The 15,693-nt window shown below is 62.0% G+C and overlaps 1 protein-coding gene across 2 annotated transcripts in view; it reads left to right on the plus strand.

Moving 5' to 3' along the window:
• Gas6 (growth arrest specific 6) overlaps window positions 1-15,693 on the plus strand; it is a 32,560-nt gene that overhangs the window by 8,374 nt on the left and 8,493 nt on the right. For both annotated transcript variants that reach the window (XM_048341036.1, XM_048341037.1), the window contains exons 3-10: window positions 1,426-1,450; window positions 3,069-3,131; window positions 4,975-5,097; window positions 5,428-5,550; window positions 10,868-10,990; window positions 11,812-11,933; window positions 14,272-14,390; window positions 14,630-14,819. In XM_048341036.1, coding sequence (XP_048196993.1) covers window positions 1,426-1,450; window positions 3,069-3,131; window positions 4,975-5,097; window positions 5,428-5,550; window positions 10,868-10,990; window positions 11,812-11,933; window positions 14,272-14,390; window positions 14,630-14,819 — 888 coding nt within the window. The remainder of the gene's footprint in view (window positions 1-1,425; window positions 1,451-3,068; window positions 3,132-4,974; window positions 5,098-5,427; window positions 5,551-10,867; window positions 10,991-11,811; window positions 11,934-14,271; window positions 14,391-14,629; window positions 14,820-15,693) is intronic.

A 15,693-nucleotide genomic window follows, 5' to 3' on the forward strand; every position in this document is an offset into this window, starting at 1 on the left:
TTGGTAGAAGCCAGGAACTCACACAGTTTCCCTGTGCTGAGCGTCCTCAGGCCTCTCATGTGGTAAAAGACGCAGAGGTACCGTCTGCACACCTGCGTTCCAGCCGCACTGTGGGGGTGACCCTCCCCGCACCCCGCCTGCCCTGCTAAGTTAGGGTTCTTCCCTCCTTGGCTGGATTTCAGTCGTGAGGCCAGAAGTGAGAGCAGAGGTGTGGAGCAGGCTGGGTTCCCGCTCCGTGTGAAGGGGGCATTGGAGAGCAGAGGTGGTGTGGGCTCATCCATTGCAACTGTGACCAGTGGTGGGGGCTCCAGGTGTTTCTCTCTCCTTGGGCTGAACGTCTGAGGTTTCAGTGCTGCCCCGGGTGCTGGGAAAGAACCACGAAGTGGAGGGTGATTGATAGTCAGCAGTGATGGACTAGGAGATGGAGTTGCACCCCAAGGAGCGCGCTGGGCCCCCCAGGTAGGGACTGGAGGAAGATGCAGTCGGGGCCATGGTTTTTATTAACCACTGCTGTGCGGTTACTGAGAGGCCCGAGCCAGAGTGCTCCCCTTGAGGCCCTCCGCAGAGGGATTGGATACTCTCAGGGACTACCCACGTGCCCCTCGTGTTCAAGAACACAGGCAGCAGGCGTGGAGTGCTGGGAGGCTGTTCATACGAGAGCCTCTCCTGCGAGCTCTGAGCAGACGTCGCTAGCCAGCCAGTCCTCCCGCAGACTCCACTGCTGCGACTCGACTCTCAAGCAGGGTGTAAATAGCAGAGGGAAGTGAGGTCAGTGTCAGGTAATAGTGAGGATTCTGTGTTAAATCAGGCCGGCAGTTGGTAGCTTGAGGACGATAATAGTACTACTTCTCTTTTATTAAAAGACGTAGCTGACGGCGCTGGGTTCTGCTTTCCTCACAGGGTGCTGCTGTGGCTGGTGGCTCTGGGATGTGCAGTCCACTTGTGTGGCCTTCTTATGTGAGCGTTCGGGATGCACAGGGCCTCTCTGGCCTGGCCTGGCCGGCACACAGGTTTCGTAGGGTGAAGGAAGGCCACCGTTTACGGGGTTGGGCGTGGTGAGTCCACAGCCCCCGGCAACTCCGTGCCTTTGGGACTGTGCCTGGGCCTCCTCCTGGAACCTCCTCTCCCTGAGTGGCCTCTGCAGAGGCGCTCTGAGCAGCACTCTGAATGCTGCCCGCCACGCTGACCTGCTTGTGTCACGAGTCAGGACGCCGCGGGGCCAGCTCTGCGGAGGCCTCCCGGGGCTCCTGCCCCCACAGCGTCTTCCCTCCTGGCAGTGGCCTTCCGTCCAGGAGCGGTGGCAGGAGAGTCGCACCTCTCTCACCTGCCCCAGAGGTGTGTCCCAGATGTGGTAAGGACTGCTGTGGTGTTTGAGGAGCCTCAGACTGTGCCAGTAAACGACTGTCCTTCTCTCTCTGTCCACAGGACTATTTTTACCCAAGATACCTAGGTAAGTTTACAGACCACGGGGCTTCATTGTCACACAGCCGTATTTGGGGGAACAGGTCTTGTAGCAGAGGAATTCCTGGGTAGAGGGTTGCAGGCTTGTTGCATCCAAAGCACGAAGGCAAAACTGAACATGATGCTTCGCACCACGTGTGAGTCTTTGCCATACCAACGTGTGCACTGGAGCCTTGCTTGCTCAGCTGGTGCTCTGCTGTGTGAGCCAGGCCTCCCGTCCCAGCCCACCAGGACGTAGCCTATTTCATGTTAGGTCAACCTCAGTGCCGGTGCCTTCTCAGCTGACTCGGCCTCCCCGGACTTACTGGTCTCGGTGCTCTGTGCTTCTGCAGTCATGAGAACCCTCAAGAGTTCTGCTGGGATAGGTGGTCTTTATTGACATCTGCCACATTATTCATTAAAACTCAGAACACGGAAAGCTCTTGGTTTGGTTTGAAGACCAGGGCTGCACAAGCACACGTCCTTTCAGCCCCTGGAGGGAAGTGTGTGGGTGCACTGTGCCCTCAGGAGAGGAGATGGGGTCCTCTTATTGGAGGACAGTTGTGACCACTACCACACACTCCCTAGCAGAGGCCCCGAGTTACCCTCAGAATGGCTCATCTCACGAGTTAGCGCCATTTAAAAGTGCTCTGGATGCATAGGGCCTGTAAGGAGGGAAATGGGGCCCTGGTCTTTTTAACTTTGCGAAGTGCACGTAGGTAAGTTTCTTGGCCTTCTGTCCCCACCGAGGCCTCTGCCCTGCCTCTGCAGCCAGCAGACGGGCTCGTGGCCATCTCCGAGGTGCCCTGAGTTACCTCGTGCATTGCAGTGCTGGTGTTTTGAGTGTTGCGGCAGAGGGTGACACTTCACCCCACATCCTGCCTGGCACACATGGTCTTCCCGTGTGAGGACAAGCAGCGGTGCCCATGGAGGGCCGAGGTGGGGGCTATACACGCCACCGCATCTCCAGTGTAAGAGGACCACGGTCCAGGTAGCGTGGGCATAAATTCAAAACCCTGTCCCCAAAATAACTGAAGCCTCCAGGGCTCAAGTGGCAGACCGCCTACCTGGCAGATGCAAGGCTCTGAGTTCAACCCTAGTCCCCATGAGGGGATATCTGCGGACAGCACCTAGAGCCTCGGGATTAAGAAGTGTCTTCTGTGGGGTGGGGGAAAGGGAGAAGATAGCACAAAGCAAGGCGTTTTGCAATACATTTTAAAAGAGGCTGAATACAGTTGAGATAGATTTTTAAAACTGTGAAAATGGAACAAAGAAAACCATTGAAATTGTCTTAGACAGGGGGAGGGAAAGAAGTAAGAATGATAGAAAAGGTGAGCTTGATTGGGACATGTAAACATGTGGAAATGTAACACGGAGATCCCCTCTGTATAATGCAAGGTGATGATCGTAATAGAGTAGTGTCTCCTTACAGCAGTAAGGAGACGGAAGGCCACCTCGTCACCACTGAGTGTTTTGTACTAGTGACAGCTGGGCGACAGCATGGTCACAGGAGGATGGCAGCCCCCAGAGGAAGACAGCCTCCCAGAGCCCCTCAGCGGCTGCTGCCATGGACTCTGGTGCTGGGCCCTTTAGGGAGGGTGACGGACACTGTCGTTTCTTTATTGCAGAGTGCATCAGTAAATATGGATCTCCTTACACCAAAGACCCTGCCTTTGCCACATGTGTTCAGAGTGAGTATCTCCTTCCTACCTCCCTCCAAGTCTGTGGGCTCTCAGTTGTGATTGGCAGCTGTCCTCTTGGTTGTGACTGGCGGGCAGCTGTCCTCTTGGTGTGACTGGGATGCAGCTGTTCTCTTGGTTGTGACTGGCGGGCAGCTGTCCTCTTGGTTGTGACTGGCGGGCAGCTGTCCTCTTGGTGTGACTGGGATGCAGCTGTCCTCTTGGTTGTGACTGGCAGGCAGCTGTCCTCTTGGTTGTGACTGGCAGGCAGCTGTCCTCTTGGTGTGACTGGGATGCAGCTGTTCTCTTGGTTGTGACTGGCGGGCAGCTGTCCTCTTGGTTGTGACTGGCAGGCAGCTGTCCTCTTGGTTGTGACTGGCAGGCAGCTGTCCCCTTGGTTGTGACTGGGGGCAGCTGTCCTCTTGGTTGTGACTGGCAGGCAGCTGTCCTCTTGGTGTGACTGGGATGCAGCTGTCCTCTTGGTTGTGACTGGGGGCAGCTGTCCCCTTGGTTGTGACTGGCGGGCGGCTGTCCTCTTGGTTGTGACTGGGGGCAGCTGTCCTCTTGGTGTGACTGGGATGCAGTTGTCCTCTTGGTTGTGATTGGCAGCTGTCCTCTTGGTTGTGACTGGGGGCAGCTGTCCTCTTGGTTGTGACTGGCGGGCAGCTGTCCTCTTGGTTGTGACTGGGATGCAGCTGTCCTCTTGGTGTGACTGGCGGGCAGCTGTCCTCTTGGTGTGACTGGGATGCAGCTGTCCTCTTGGTTGTGACTGGGATGCAGCTGTCCTCTTGGTGTGACTGGCGGGCAGCTGTCCTCTTGGTTGTGACTGGCGGGCAGCTGTCCTCTTGGTTGTGAGTGGCGGGCAGCTGTTCTCTTGGTTGTGACTGGCAGGCAGCTGTTCTCTTGGTGTGACTGGCAAAATCTCGTGAATATTTCTGTAACTTCAAGGAATTGATGGACCTCCTACATCTCCCTTCGTACTGACTGAACTTTTTTTTCTTTTTTGGCTGGTCCTGGGGTCTGAACTCAGGGCCTGGGCTTTCTTCCTGAGCCTCTCTGTACTCAAGGCTAGCACTCAGCCTTTTTCTGAGTAGTTTATTGGGGATAAGTCCCATGAACTTTCCTGCCTGGGCTGACTTTGAACTACAATCCTCAGATCTCAGCCTCCTGAGTAGCTAAGATTTCAAAGGCATGAGCTACTGGCACCTAGCTAAACTTTCTTTTTAAGTAAGTAAATTGTTTTTTCTCAATGAGCAATAAACGTGCATGTTGCAAAGTTTAAACATTCCAGAAGGCTGTGAAGAGAAAGCACATTTCTACCTTGATCATTCGGGCATCCGTCCGCCCATCACCATGGTCAGCCGCTCTGAGCTGTCTGTTTGCACGTGGAGCCCTAGAGGTGTGCATGGGAATCTGTGCAGTTCCTCGCTGTGCTGTCCATACCCTTGTCATGTCACTCCATTGTCTGGAGACCCCACCCTGCCAGGTGTGAGATCTTAGTCATTCCTAGCACTTGACTTAGCCGTGTGTGTGTGTGTGTGTGTGAAGAGTTTGTGGTTAAACTAGAGTGACACCTTGTGCATTTATGGCTCCCACGCAGCCAGTGATCTGCTCCTGTGGGGCTGGTGCCCCTGAGGCCCCTAGAGGACGCGTGGGGGCGGGGCTACCTGCCCACTCTCGCCTGGCTGCTGCCCCCCGCAGGGCCCACGGCACGTGCTGGTGTGGAGAAGGTGCCCTGAGCACTTGAAATCTGCCTTGAAGCTTCCTCCTGCTGAGCCTCAGGAGACACTGCCACAGCCCACCAGGCTGACGGACCTTGGAGCGGCTCTGAGTCCCTCTGTGTCCTCCATCCCAGACTTGCCTGACCAGTGCACCCCAAGCCCCTGTGATGCGGAGGGAACAGAAGTCTGCCAGGACCTCATGGGCAACTTCTTCTGCAAGTGCAAAGCGGGCTGGGAGGGCCGGCTCTGCGACCGAGGTGAGGCCCTGGGTGTCTGGGGACGGGGCGGTGGCCGCTGCATCCCTCCGACTGCCCGGCCTCTGGCCAGGCTCTCTGTGGGCGCTGTGGGTCCTGAGCACTGTGCGCTCTCGAGCCGGCCGGTGGGGCCCTCTTAGCTCCCCCCCCCCCCCCGCCCGCGTGGGACTGAGCTCACGGCTGTCCCTGGCATGGGGGACTCGGGTCTTCCTGGCCCTCTGCTGTCCCACCTGTCCGCTGTGAGGCCAGCCGGTGGGCCTTGGAGGGAGCCTGCGGTAGAGCGCCCAGGCGAGCGTGGACACCTCTCAGAGCTCTCCCCTGCTCTGTGTGCAGACATCGACGAGTGTGGCCAGCAGAACGGTGGCTGCAGCCAGGCCTGCCACAACAAGCCAGGCAGCTTCTACTGCACCTGCCACAGTGGCTTCGCACTGGCCCCCGACGGCAGGACCTGCCAAGGTAAGGCCCCGCGGGCCCCGCCGCACTTCCCATGCTGTCTTTCTCTCCTCCCTGTCCTCGGGAGGGGTGTAGCCACTGGAGACAGCCTAGCCTAACGACGCAGCTGTAGGTCGCCGCCTCGTACCCCGACACAGTGCCAGGGTCTGAGGGCAACACCCAGGGCAGTGGGTCTAGCTGATGGCTGGCATGCACTGGCTTTGCCCACTTCCTTGCAGCCTGCTGAGCATGCGAACAGCCTGCCTGGCCCTGAGGATCCAGACCTCTTCCAGTGGCCATGCAGAGAAATCAGAGAGGCAGACCCTGAGCCCTGTGTCCACGCCGGTTCTCCCCCACCTCTTGTGATCGGTTCCCTCCACCCGCCTGAGAATGCAGAGGTGTCTCCACTTCTGCTCAGTCAGGGCTCCTTGATGCGCAGAGCCAAATCAGGGGTCCTTGAGGAAACCCCAGAAAACCACTCCAAGGCGTGCCCCCACCCAGACCCTGACACTGATGTGGGTGAGGTGTGCCCCCATCCAGACCCCAACACCACTGTGGGTGAGGCGTGCCCCCATCCAGACCCCAACACCACTGTGGGTGAGGTGTGCCCCCACCCAGACCCCGACACCACTGTGGGTGAGGTGTGCCCCCACCCAGACCCCAACACCACTGTGGGTGAGGTGTGCCCCCACCCAGACCCCAACACCACCACTGTGGGTGAGGCGTGCCCCCACCCAGACCCCAACACCACCACTGTGGGTGAGGCGTGCCCCCACCCAGACCCCAACACCACCACTGTGGGTGAGGTGTGCCCCCACCCAGACCCCAACACCACTGTGGGTGAGGCGTGCCCCAACCCAGACCCCAACACCACCACTGTGGGTGAGGCGTGCCCCCACCCAGACCCTGACACCACTGTGGGTGAGGTGTGCCCCCACCCAGACCCCAACACCACTGTGGGTGAGGCGTGCCCCCACCCAGACCCCAACACCACTGTGGGTGAGGTGTGCCCCCACCCAGACCCCAACACCACCACTGTGGGTGAGGTGTGCCCCCACCCAGACCCCAACACCACTGTGGGTGAGGCGTGCCCCCACCCAGACCCCAACACCACCACTGTGGGTGAGGCGTGCCCCCACCCAGACCCCAACACCACCACTGTGGGTGAGGCGTGCCCCCACCCAGACCCCAACACCACTGTGGGTGAGGCGTGCCCCCACCCAGACCCCGACACCACCACTGTGGGTGAGGCGTGCCCCCACCCAGACCCCAACACCACCACTGTGGGTGAGGCGTGCCCCCACCCAGACCCTGACACCACTGTGGGTGAGGCGTGCCCCCACCCAGACCCCGACACCACCACTGTGGGTGAGGTGTGCCCCCACCCAGACCCCAACACCACCACTGTGGGTGAGGTGTGCCCCCACCCAGACCCCAACACCACTGTGGGTGAGGCGTGCCCCCACCCAGACCCTGACACCACTGTGGGTGAGGTGTGCCCCCACCCAGACCCCAACACCACCACTGTGGGTGAGGCGTGCCCCCACCCAGACCCTGACACCACTGTGGGTGAGGTGTGCCCCCACCCAGACCCCAACACCACCACTGTGGGTGAGGTGTGCCCCCACCCAGACCCCGACACCACTGTGGGTGAGGTGTGCCCCCACCCAGACCCTGACACCACTGTGGGTGAGGTGTGCCCCCACCCAGACCCCAACACCACCACTGTGGGTGAGGCGTGCCCCCACCCAGACCCCAACACCACTGTGGGTGAGGTGTGCCCCCACCCAGACCCCAACACCACTGTGGGTGAGGTGTGCCCCCACCCAGACCCCAACACCACCACTGTGGGTGAGGTGTGCCCCCACCCAGACCCCAACACCACTGTGGGTGAGGCGTGCCCCCACCCAGACCCCAACACCACCACTGTGGGTGAGGCGTGCCCCCACCCAGACCCCAACACCACCACTGTGGGTGAGGCGTGCCCCCACCCAGACCCCAACACCACTGTGGGTGAGGCGTGCCCCCACCCAGACCCCGACACCACCACTGTGGGTGAGGCGTGCCCCCACCCAGACCCCAACACCACCACTGTGGGTGAGGCGTGCCCCCACCCAGACCCTGACACCACTGTGGGTGAGGCGTGCCCCCACCCAGACCCCGACACCACCACTGTGGGTGAGGTGTGCCCCCACCCAGACCCCAACACCACCACTGTGGGTGAGGTGTGCCCCCACCCAGACCCCAACACCACTGTGGGTGAGGCGTGCCCCCACCCAGACCCTGACACCACTGTGGGTGAGGTGTGCCCCCACCCAGACCCCAACACCACCACTGTGGGTGAGGCGTGCCCCCACCCAGACCCTGACACCACTGTGGGTGAGGTGTGCCCCCACCCAGACCCCAACACCACCACTGTGGGTGAGGTGTGCCCCCACCCAGACCCCGACACCACTGTGGGTGAGGTGTGCCCCCACCCAGACCCTGACACCACTGTGGGTGAGGTGTGCCCCCACCCAGACCCCAACACCACCACTGTGGGTGAGGCGTGCCCCCACCCAGACCCCAACACCACTGTGGGTGAGGTGTGCCCCCACCCAGACCCCGACACCACCACTGTGGGTGAGGTGTGCCCCCATCCAGACCCCAACACCACTGTGGGTGAGGTATGCCCCCACCCAGACCCTGACACCACTGTGGGTGAGGCGTGCCCCCACCCAGACCCCGACACCACCACTGTGGGTGAGGTGTGCCCCCACCCAGACCCCAACACCACTGTGGGTGAGGTATGCCCCCACCCAGACCCTGACACCACTGTGGGTGAGGCGTGCCCCCACCCAGACCCCAACACCACCACTGTGGGTGAGGCGTGCCCCCACCCAGACCCCAACACCACTGTGGGTGAGGTGTGCCCCCACCCAGACCCCAACACCACTGTGGGTGAGGTGTGCCCCCACCCAGACCCCGACACCACTGTGGGTGAGGCGTGCCCCCACCCAGACCCTGACACCACCACTGTGGGTGAGGTGTGCCCCCACCCAGACCCTGACACCACTGTGGGTGAGGTGTGCCCCCACCCAGACCCTGACACCACTGTGAGTGAGGTGTGCCCCCACCCAGACCCTGACACCACTGTGGGTGAGGTGTGCCCCCACCAGACCCCAACACCACCACTGTGGGTGAGGTGTGCCCCCACCCAGACCCCAACACCACTGTGGGTGAGGTGTGCCCCCACCAGACCCCAACACCACTGTGGGTGAGGCGTGCCCCCACCAGACCCCAACACCACCACTGTGGGTGAGGTATGCCCCCACCAGACCCCAACACCACTGTGGGTGAGGTGTGCCCCCACCCAGACCCCGACACCACCACTGTGGGTGAGGTGTGCCCCCACCCAGACCCCAACACCACTGTGGGTGAGGCGTGCCCCCACCCAGACCCTGACACCACTGTGGGTGAGGTGTGCCCCCACCCAGACCCCAACACCACTGTGGGTGAGGTATGCCCCCACCCAGACCCTGACACCACTGTGGGTGAGGCGTGCCCCCACCCAGACCCCAACACCACCACTGTGGGTGAGGCGTGCCCCCACCCAGACCCCGACACCACCACTGTGGGTGAGGCGTGCCCCCACCCAGACCCCGACACCACCACTGTGGGTGAGGCGTGCCCCCATCCAGACCCCAACACCACTGTGGGTGAGGTGTGCCCCCACCCAGACCCCGACACCACTGTGGGTGAGGTGTGCCCCCACCCAGACCCCGACACCACCACTGTGGGTGAGGTGTGCCCCCACCCAGACCCCAACACCACTGTGGGTGAGGCGTGCCCCCACCCAGACCCTGACACCACTGTGGGTGAGGTGTGCCCCCACCCAGACCCCAACACCACTGTGGGTGAGGTATGCCCCCACCCAGACCCTGACACCACTGTGGGTGAGGCGTGCCCCCACCCAGACCCCAACACCACCACTGTGGGTGAGGCGTGCCCCCACCCAGACCCCGACACCACCACTGTGGGTGAGGCGTGCCCCCACCCAGACCCCGACACCACCACTGTGGGTGAGGCGTGCCCCCATCCAGACCCCAACACCACTGTGGGTGAGGTGTGCCCCCACCCAGACCCCGACACCACTGTGGGTGAGGTGTGCCCCCACCCAGACCCCAACACCACTGTGGGTGAGGTGTGCCCCCACCCAGACCCCGACACCACTGTGGGTGAGGTGTGCCCCCACCCAGACCCCAACACCACTGTGGGTGAGGTGTGCCCCCACCCAGACCCTGACACCACCACTGTGGGTGAGGTGTGCCCCCACCCAGACCCTGACACCACCACTGTGGGTGAGGTGTGCCCCCACCCAGACCCTGACACCACTGTGGGTGAGGCGCGCCCCCACCCAGACCCCAACACCACCACTGTGGGTGAGGTGTGCCCCCACCCAGACCCTGACACTGATGTGGGTGAGGTGTGCCCCCACCCAGACCCTGACACCACTGTGGGTGAGGTGTGCCCCCACCCAGACCCCAACACCACTGTGGGTGAGGTGTGCCCCCACCCAGACCCCAACACCACTGTGGGTGAGGTGTGCCCCCACCCAGACCCCAACACCACTGTGGGTGAGGTGTGCCCCCACCCAGACCCCAACACCACTGTGGGTGAGGCGTGCCCCCACCCAGACCCTGACACTGCTGCGGGCTGCACAGGAATGGCACCCACTGTATGGCGGGGGCAACAGGCCTGCCCAGGGGTGTTCTGAGGCTCTACAGCCAGGGCACCAGGTGCAGCAGCTTGTGTGAATATCACAGACAGGCGTGAGGGCAGGAGAGGCACCGGGAACTGGAGGGGAACCTATCACGTGGGGCTAGGATCCCACAACCCCTCTGGAAAAGCCGCCTCGAGGCTTCCATCCCTGACGACCGAGAGCCGGTTCCTGAGCGCCGTGTAGGCCTGCCTTCCCTCCACAGCCTTGCCTTTCTTGGAGTGGAGCTTCCTCCTGCTGTGGCTCTGTGCTTGGCCCGGGCCGGGTACCTTCCTTGGCCTGCACTTTAGGAGCACAGCGAGGACCGCGCCGTGCTGGATTGACCCTGAGCGATGGCATTCGGTGTCCAGCGCTGCGCCATGCTGAGCGTACGTGACACTTGATGGACACAGCAAAGGCGTCATGCTCCTCTCCGCTCCTCTTAATCCTCCTCCTTCCCTGGCTCTTCCTCCTTCCACCCTCCTCTGCCTGGGCTGTTCTTACCCTGTTAGCCCCGGTAGTCAGCTGCAGTCATCCCGGTCGGATCTGTACTCCGGTCTGTACCGCCCCGCGTGTCCGCATAGCAGCTGGCTTCTCTTACAGATATAGATGAGTGTGCCGAGATGGATGTCTGTGGCGAGGCACGCTGCCAGAACCTGCCAGGCTCCTACTCCTGCCTCTGCGACAAGGGCTACGCATACAGCACCCAGGAGAAAGCCTGCCAAGGTACCCCGGGCCACGGTCACCCTGCATCAGGCAACAGCATCGCTGCCTCCACACCGGCCGTCTCGGGGACAGTCACCAGGCCGGTGTGGCAGGAAGCACCACACAGACACAAGGGCTAGGAACAGCCAGCACGTTTCTGAGACTCTCTGCATGATCAGAGGACCCTGACACCACCCTCCTCTCAACCCATATGGGTTTATCCACCCCTTCCCACACATAGGCATGCACACGCCCTCTTGTTTGAGTGTGCACACACAAGCATTTGTAAACACTGCAGCATACATCATGGATATGCTCCTTTGTTGGTTCTGGCCTCTCCTCAACCCTGGGCCTGCATGTAAAACTACCTTGCGTAGTGCAAGTCTGCAGGTCCTTTTAACCCCACCATGTCCTGAGGGTACAGAGAGGCATGGGCCCTCTGTCATTACTCCTTCCTGGAAGCGGCCCCAGTGGGGTCGCAGTAGAACCCCTGAGAAGGGCTGAGCTCCCCAGGGCTTCCTCCCTGGGTGCTGAAGAGTCAGGATGGGAAGTTGGGGCGGTCTTGGCCCTGTACTGTTAGCCCTACACACTGTGACCAGGGTGAGGGAAAGGCCCTCTGTTCCCTCTCTGACCTAGTGCTCAGTCTGAATCCCGTGCCCTTGCCTTCTCCAGCCTTTCATTCAGCCCAGTAAGTGTAGCTGCAGTGGGAGGGGCCCTGGAGGAGGGGCAGAGCTAAGGGCACAGCTGTGGCCTGGGAGCTGCGTCAGAGCCACGTGTTTCCACAGTGGACAGCGTGGTCTGGAGAATTCCCCACGCCCACTGTGCCCCCCTTTGCCTGGCAGATGTAGACGAGTGCCAGCAGGGACGCTGCGAGCAGACCTGCGTCAATTCCCCGGGCGGCTACACCTGCCACTGCGATGGGCGTGGGGGCCTCAAGCTGTCCCCAGACATGGACACGTGCGAGGTGGGTGGCCCCAGGCCCCACTAAGGGGACTGCCTGCACCTCACAGGGACCTTCTCAGCCCTCTGCGTAAGACCCTTCACCACTGGCAGGATTCGTGGGAGAAATCCTTCCAGAGACGTGGCTTTGGCTGAAGGCTTCGGGATGCCCAGAGCCAGATAGCCAAGGTTCTCTTCTGTGGTTTGTGTTCATGAAATCGCCACAGCAACCATCAGCTAGCCCTGGTGCAGCCCCCGGTGTGAGCCCCACGTGGGAGACCCGGGTGTGAGCCCCATGTGGAGACCCGGGTGTGAGCCCCACGTGGGAGACCCGGGTGTGAGCCCCACGTGGGAGACCCGGGTGTGAGCCCCACGTGGGAGACCCAGGTGTGAGCCCCACGTGGGAGACCCGGGTGTGAGCCCCACGTGGGAGACCCGGGTGTGAGCCCCACGTGGGAGACCCAGGTGTGAGCACCACGTGGGAGATCTGGATGTGAGCCCCACATGGGAGACCCAGGTGTGAGCACCACGTGGGAGATCTGGATGTGAGCCCCAGGTGTGAGCTCCACGTGGGAGACCCGGGTGTGAGCCCCACGTGGGAGACCCGGGTGTGAGCACCACGTGGGAGATCTGGATGTGAGCCCCATGTGGGATGGGAGACCCGGGTGTGAGCCCCACGTGGGAGACCCGGGTGTGAGCCCCACGTGGGAGACCCGGGTGTGAGCCCCACGTGGGAGATCTGGATGTGAGCCCCATGTGGGATGGGAGACCCGGGTGTGAGCCCCAGGTGTGAGCCCCACGTGGGAGACCTGGGTGTGAGCACCACGTGGGAGATCTGGATGTGAGCCCCATGTGGGATGGGAGACCCGGGTGTGAGCCCCACGTGGGAGACCCGGGTGTGAGCCCCACGTGGGAGACCCAGGTGTGAGCCCCACGTGGGAGACCCGGGTGTGAGCCCCACGTGGGAGATCTGGATGTGAGCCCCACATGGGAGACCCAGGTGTGAGCCCCACGTGGGAGACCCAGGTGTGAGCCCCACGTGGGAGACCCGGGTGTGAGCCCCATGTGGGAGACCCGGGTGTGAGCCCCACGTGGGAGACCCAGGTGTGAGCCCCACGTGGGAGACCCGGGTGTGAGGCCCACATGGGAGACCCGGGTGTGAGCCCCACATGGGAGACCCAGGTGTGAGCCCCACGTGGGAGACCTGGGTGTGAGCACCACATGGGAGATCTGGATGTGAGCCCCATGTGGGATGGGAGACCCGGGTGTGAGCCCCAGGTGTGAGCCCCACGTGGGAGACCCAGGTGTGAGCCCCACGTGGAGACCCGGGTGTGAGCCCCACCACGTGGGAGATCTGGATGTGAGCCCCAGGTGTGAGCCCCACATGGGAGACCCGGGTGTGAGCCCCACGTGGGAGATCTGGATGTGAGCCCCACGTGGGAGACCTGGGTGTGAGCCCCATGTGGAGACCCGGGTGTGAGCCCCACGTGGGAGACCCGGGTGTGAGCCCCATGTGGGAGACCCGGGTGTGAGCACCACGTGGGAGACCCGGGTGTGAGCCCCATGTGGGAGACCCGGGTGTGAGCCCCACATGGGAGATCCGGTGTGAGCCCCACATGGGAGATCCGGTGTGAGCCCCACGTGGGAGACCCGGGTGTGAGCCCCATGTGGGATGGGAGACCCGGGTGTGAGCCCCACGTGGGAGCCCCGGGTGTGAGCCCCACGTAGGAGGCTGTGGACAGTCAGCAGCCGCAGCACCCTGGGAGGGGAGAGGCGGGTGCAGCGACAGTGCCCCTGTGCCCACTGGGTCCTGGCTGCTCTGCCTCCGCCCCTGTTGGACAGGTGTTGCCACCCCAGGGCTGCAGGGCATGAGGGACACCTGAACAACCCTTGCTCTGGTGCCCAGCGGGTTGGTGTGGGTACAGGAGGACCCCACCCCCACCCCTTGCTGCCCCAGGAGGTCAGCTGTGCCTGCTTTGGTCCCTTCTCCCTCGGGGCAGCAGGAGAAGCTGTAGGACAGAGCAGGGAATGTTCTTAGACCTCAGTGTTCAGGACAGTTGGTTTTCAGGATTCTCCCCACTCCTCTCTAGGTTTGAAGCATTTCCTAACTTCAAAAACAAACACAAATGGGAATGGGTGGGAAGAGGCAATGGAAGCTGACCATGGCCTGGGAATCTTGGTCCTCTGCCCAGAGACCCAACACCCGACACATGCCTTTGGTTGTACCAGACTCTGGCAGGGTGGGCAGCCACGCCACCCAGGATATAAGCTGGTCACACGACCTCCCTCAAGTGGCCAGGGTCTTAAGGTTGAGTGGGAGGTGGCCATGGGGCCCCCCTCGTGACCCCCCTACTGTCTGGCAGGACATTTTGCCCTGCGTGCCCTTCAGCATGGCCAAGAGCATGAAGTCCTTGTACCTCGGCCGCATGTTCAGCGCAACTCCTGTGATCCGACTTCGCTTCAAGAGGCTGCAGCCCACCAGGTGAGTAGATTCCAGAAAGCTAGATGTGTGCCGGGTTCTGTGGGCCAGAGCCATGGCGTGGGCGTGGCCCGGGCGTGGACACAGCCTGCAGTGGTCTCCAAGGGAGCCAGCACCCGGATGGGCACCATGTTCCGGAAAGAGCCCTGGGTGCTGAGGTCCAGTACTGGGCAGCCCCATGCCTCAAGCTTGTGCTCAGCTCTGGTGGCCTGTGCTGGTTCGTTTCTTGGTCTTGTTCTCAGGCTGGTGGCTGAGTTTGACTTCCGGACCTATGACCCTGAAGGGATCCTGCTTTTTGCCGGAGGCCATTTGGAGAGCAACTGGGTTGTCCTGGGTCTGAGGGCTGGGCGGCTGGAGCTGCAGCTGCGGTACAACGGCGTCAGCCGCATCACCAGCAGTGGGCCGGTCATCAATCACGGCGTGTGGCAGACGGTGAGCGTGGTGTTGGGGGCTCTCCCTGTGCTGCCGGGTACCGCGCTGACTTGGGCGTTTGACAAGGGATTTACCTCCAGACTTGATATCGGCCGCCCGTAGGACACCATGTCTTGATTACCCGGAAGTCAGTGAGCACCCCGGCTTGCGGCTTTGCGCCCTCCCGAAGGCCTCATGTGGGAGCCGTGACTCATCAGCTCAGAGGGCTCCCCAAGGCTGTAGAACGCCCAAAGGAAGCTCGGCAGACTATAGCGGGGGGTGCTGCCCTGGGCTTTGGCCTCTGCCCCTGGAGGGCCAGGGTGAGGCCACACCAGGCTCCTGGAGGGCACAGCCGCAGCCTGTGCAGGTGGCAGGTGAGTGGTCTTGGACATACGCTTTGCTCCCCACTCCCTAAGCAAGGTAGTCTGTGGTGAGAGAGACATGGAAAGGCAGGGAGGGTTAGAGTCCAGTCAGAGAAGGGGAGAGGATGCTGGGCACTGTAGAGAAAGTGTCAGCAAGACCCGGGGGCAGGAGGACGCCAGGTCAGGCCATGTGGGCTGGGAGCAGGCAGGGCTTGGTGCTGTGCCCCTGGGCACGCTCGTGTGAGGGGAGCAGCAAGCTTGCTTAGGTGAGGGGGAGCGGAGCCCTGGGCTCATCATCTCCTGTGGGTCTGGCCCAGCCTTGACCCAACTACGGGGTCACAGAAGAGCCCTGAGCTGGACAGCGGTGGCCCCGAGTGTTGCTCCCTCAGTAGCCACAGAGCAGATAAAACGAGTCTGTGGAGGAGGAGTAGAATTCTGGACCTAAGATTACGTCTCTACACATTTCTTAGAACACCATGTTCAGCATGTGGTGAGAGGTCAGCACTCCGTCCACATGTGGAAGAAAGGGACAC

The sequence above is a fragment of the Perognathus longimembris genome, chromosome 3 (assembly GCF_023159225.1).
Source record: "Perognathus longimembris pacificus isolate PPM17 chromosome 3, ASM2315922v1, whole genome shotgun sequence".
NCBI lineage: Eukaryota > Metazoa > Chordata > Mammalia > Rodentia > Heteromyidae > Perognathus > Perognathus longimembris.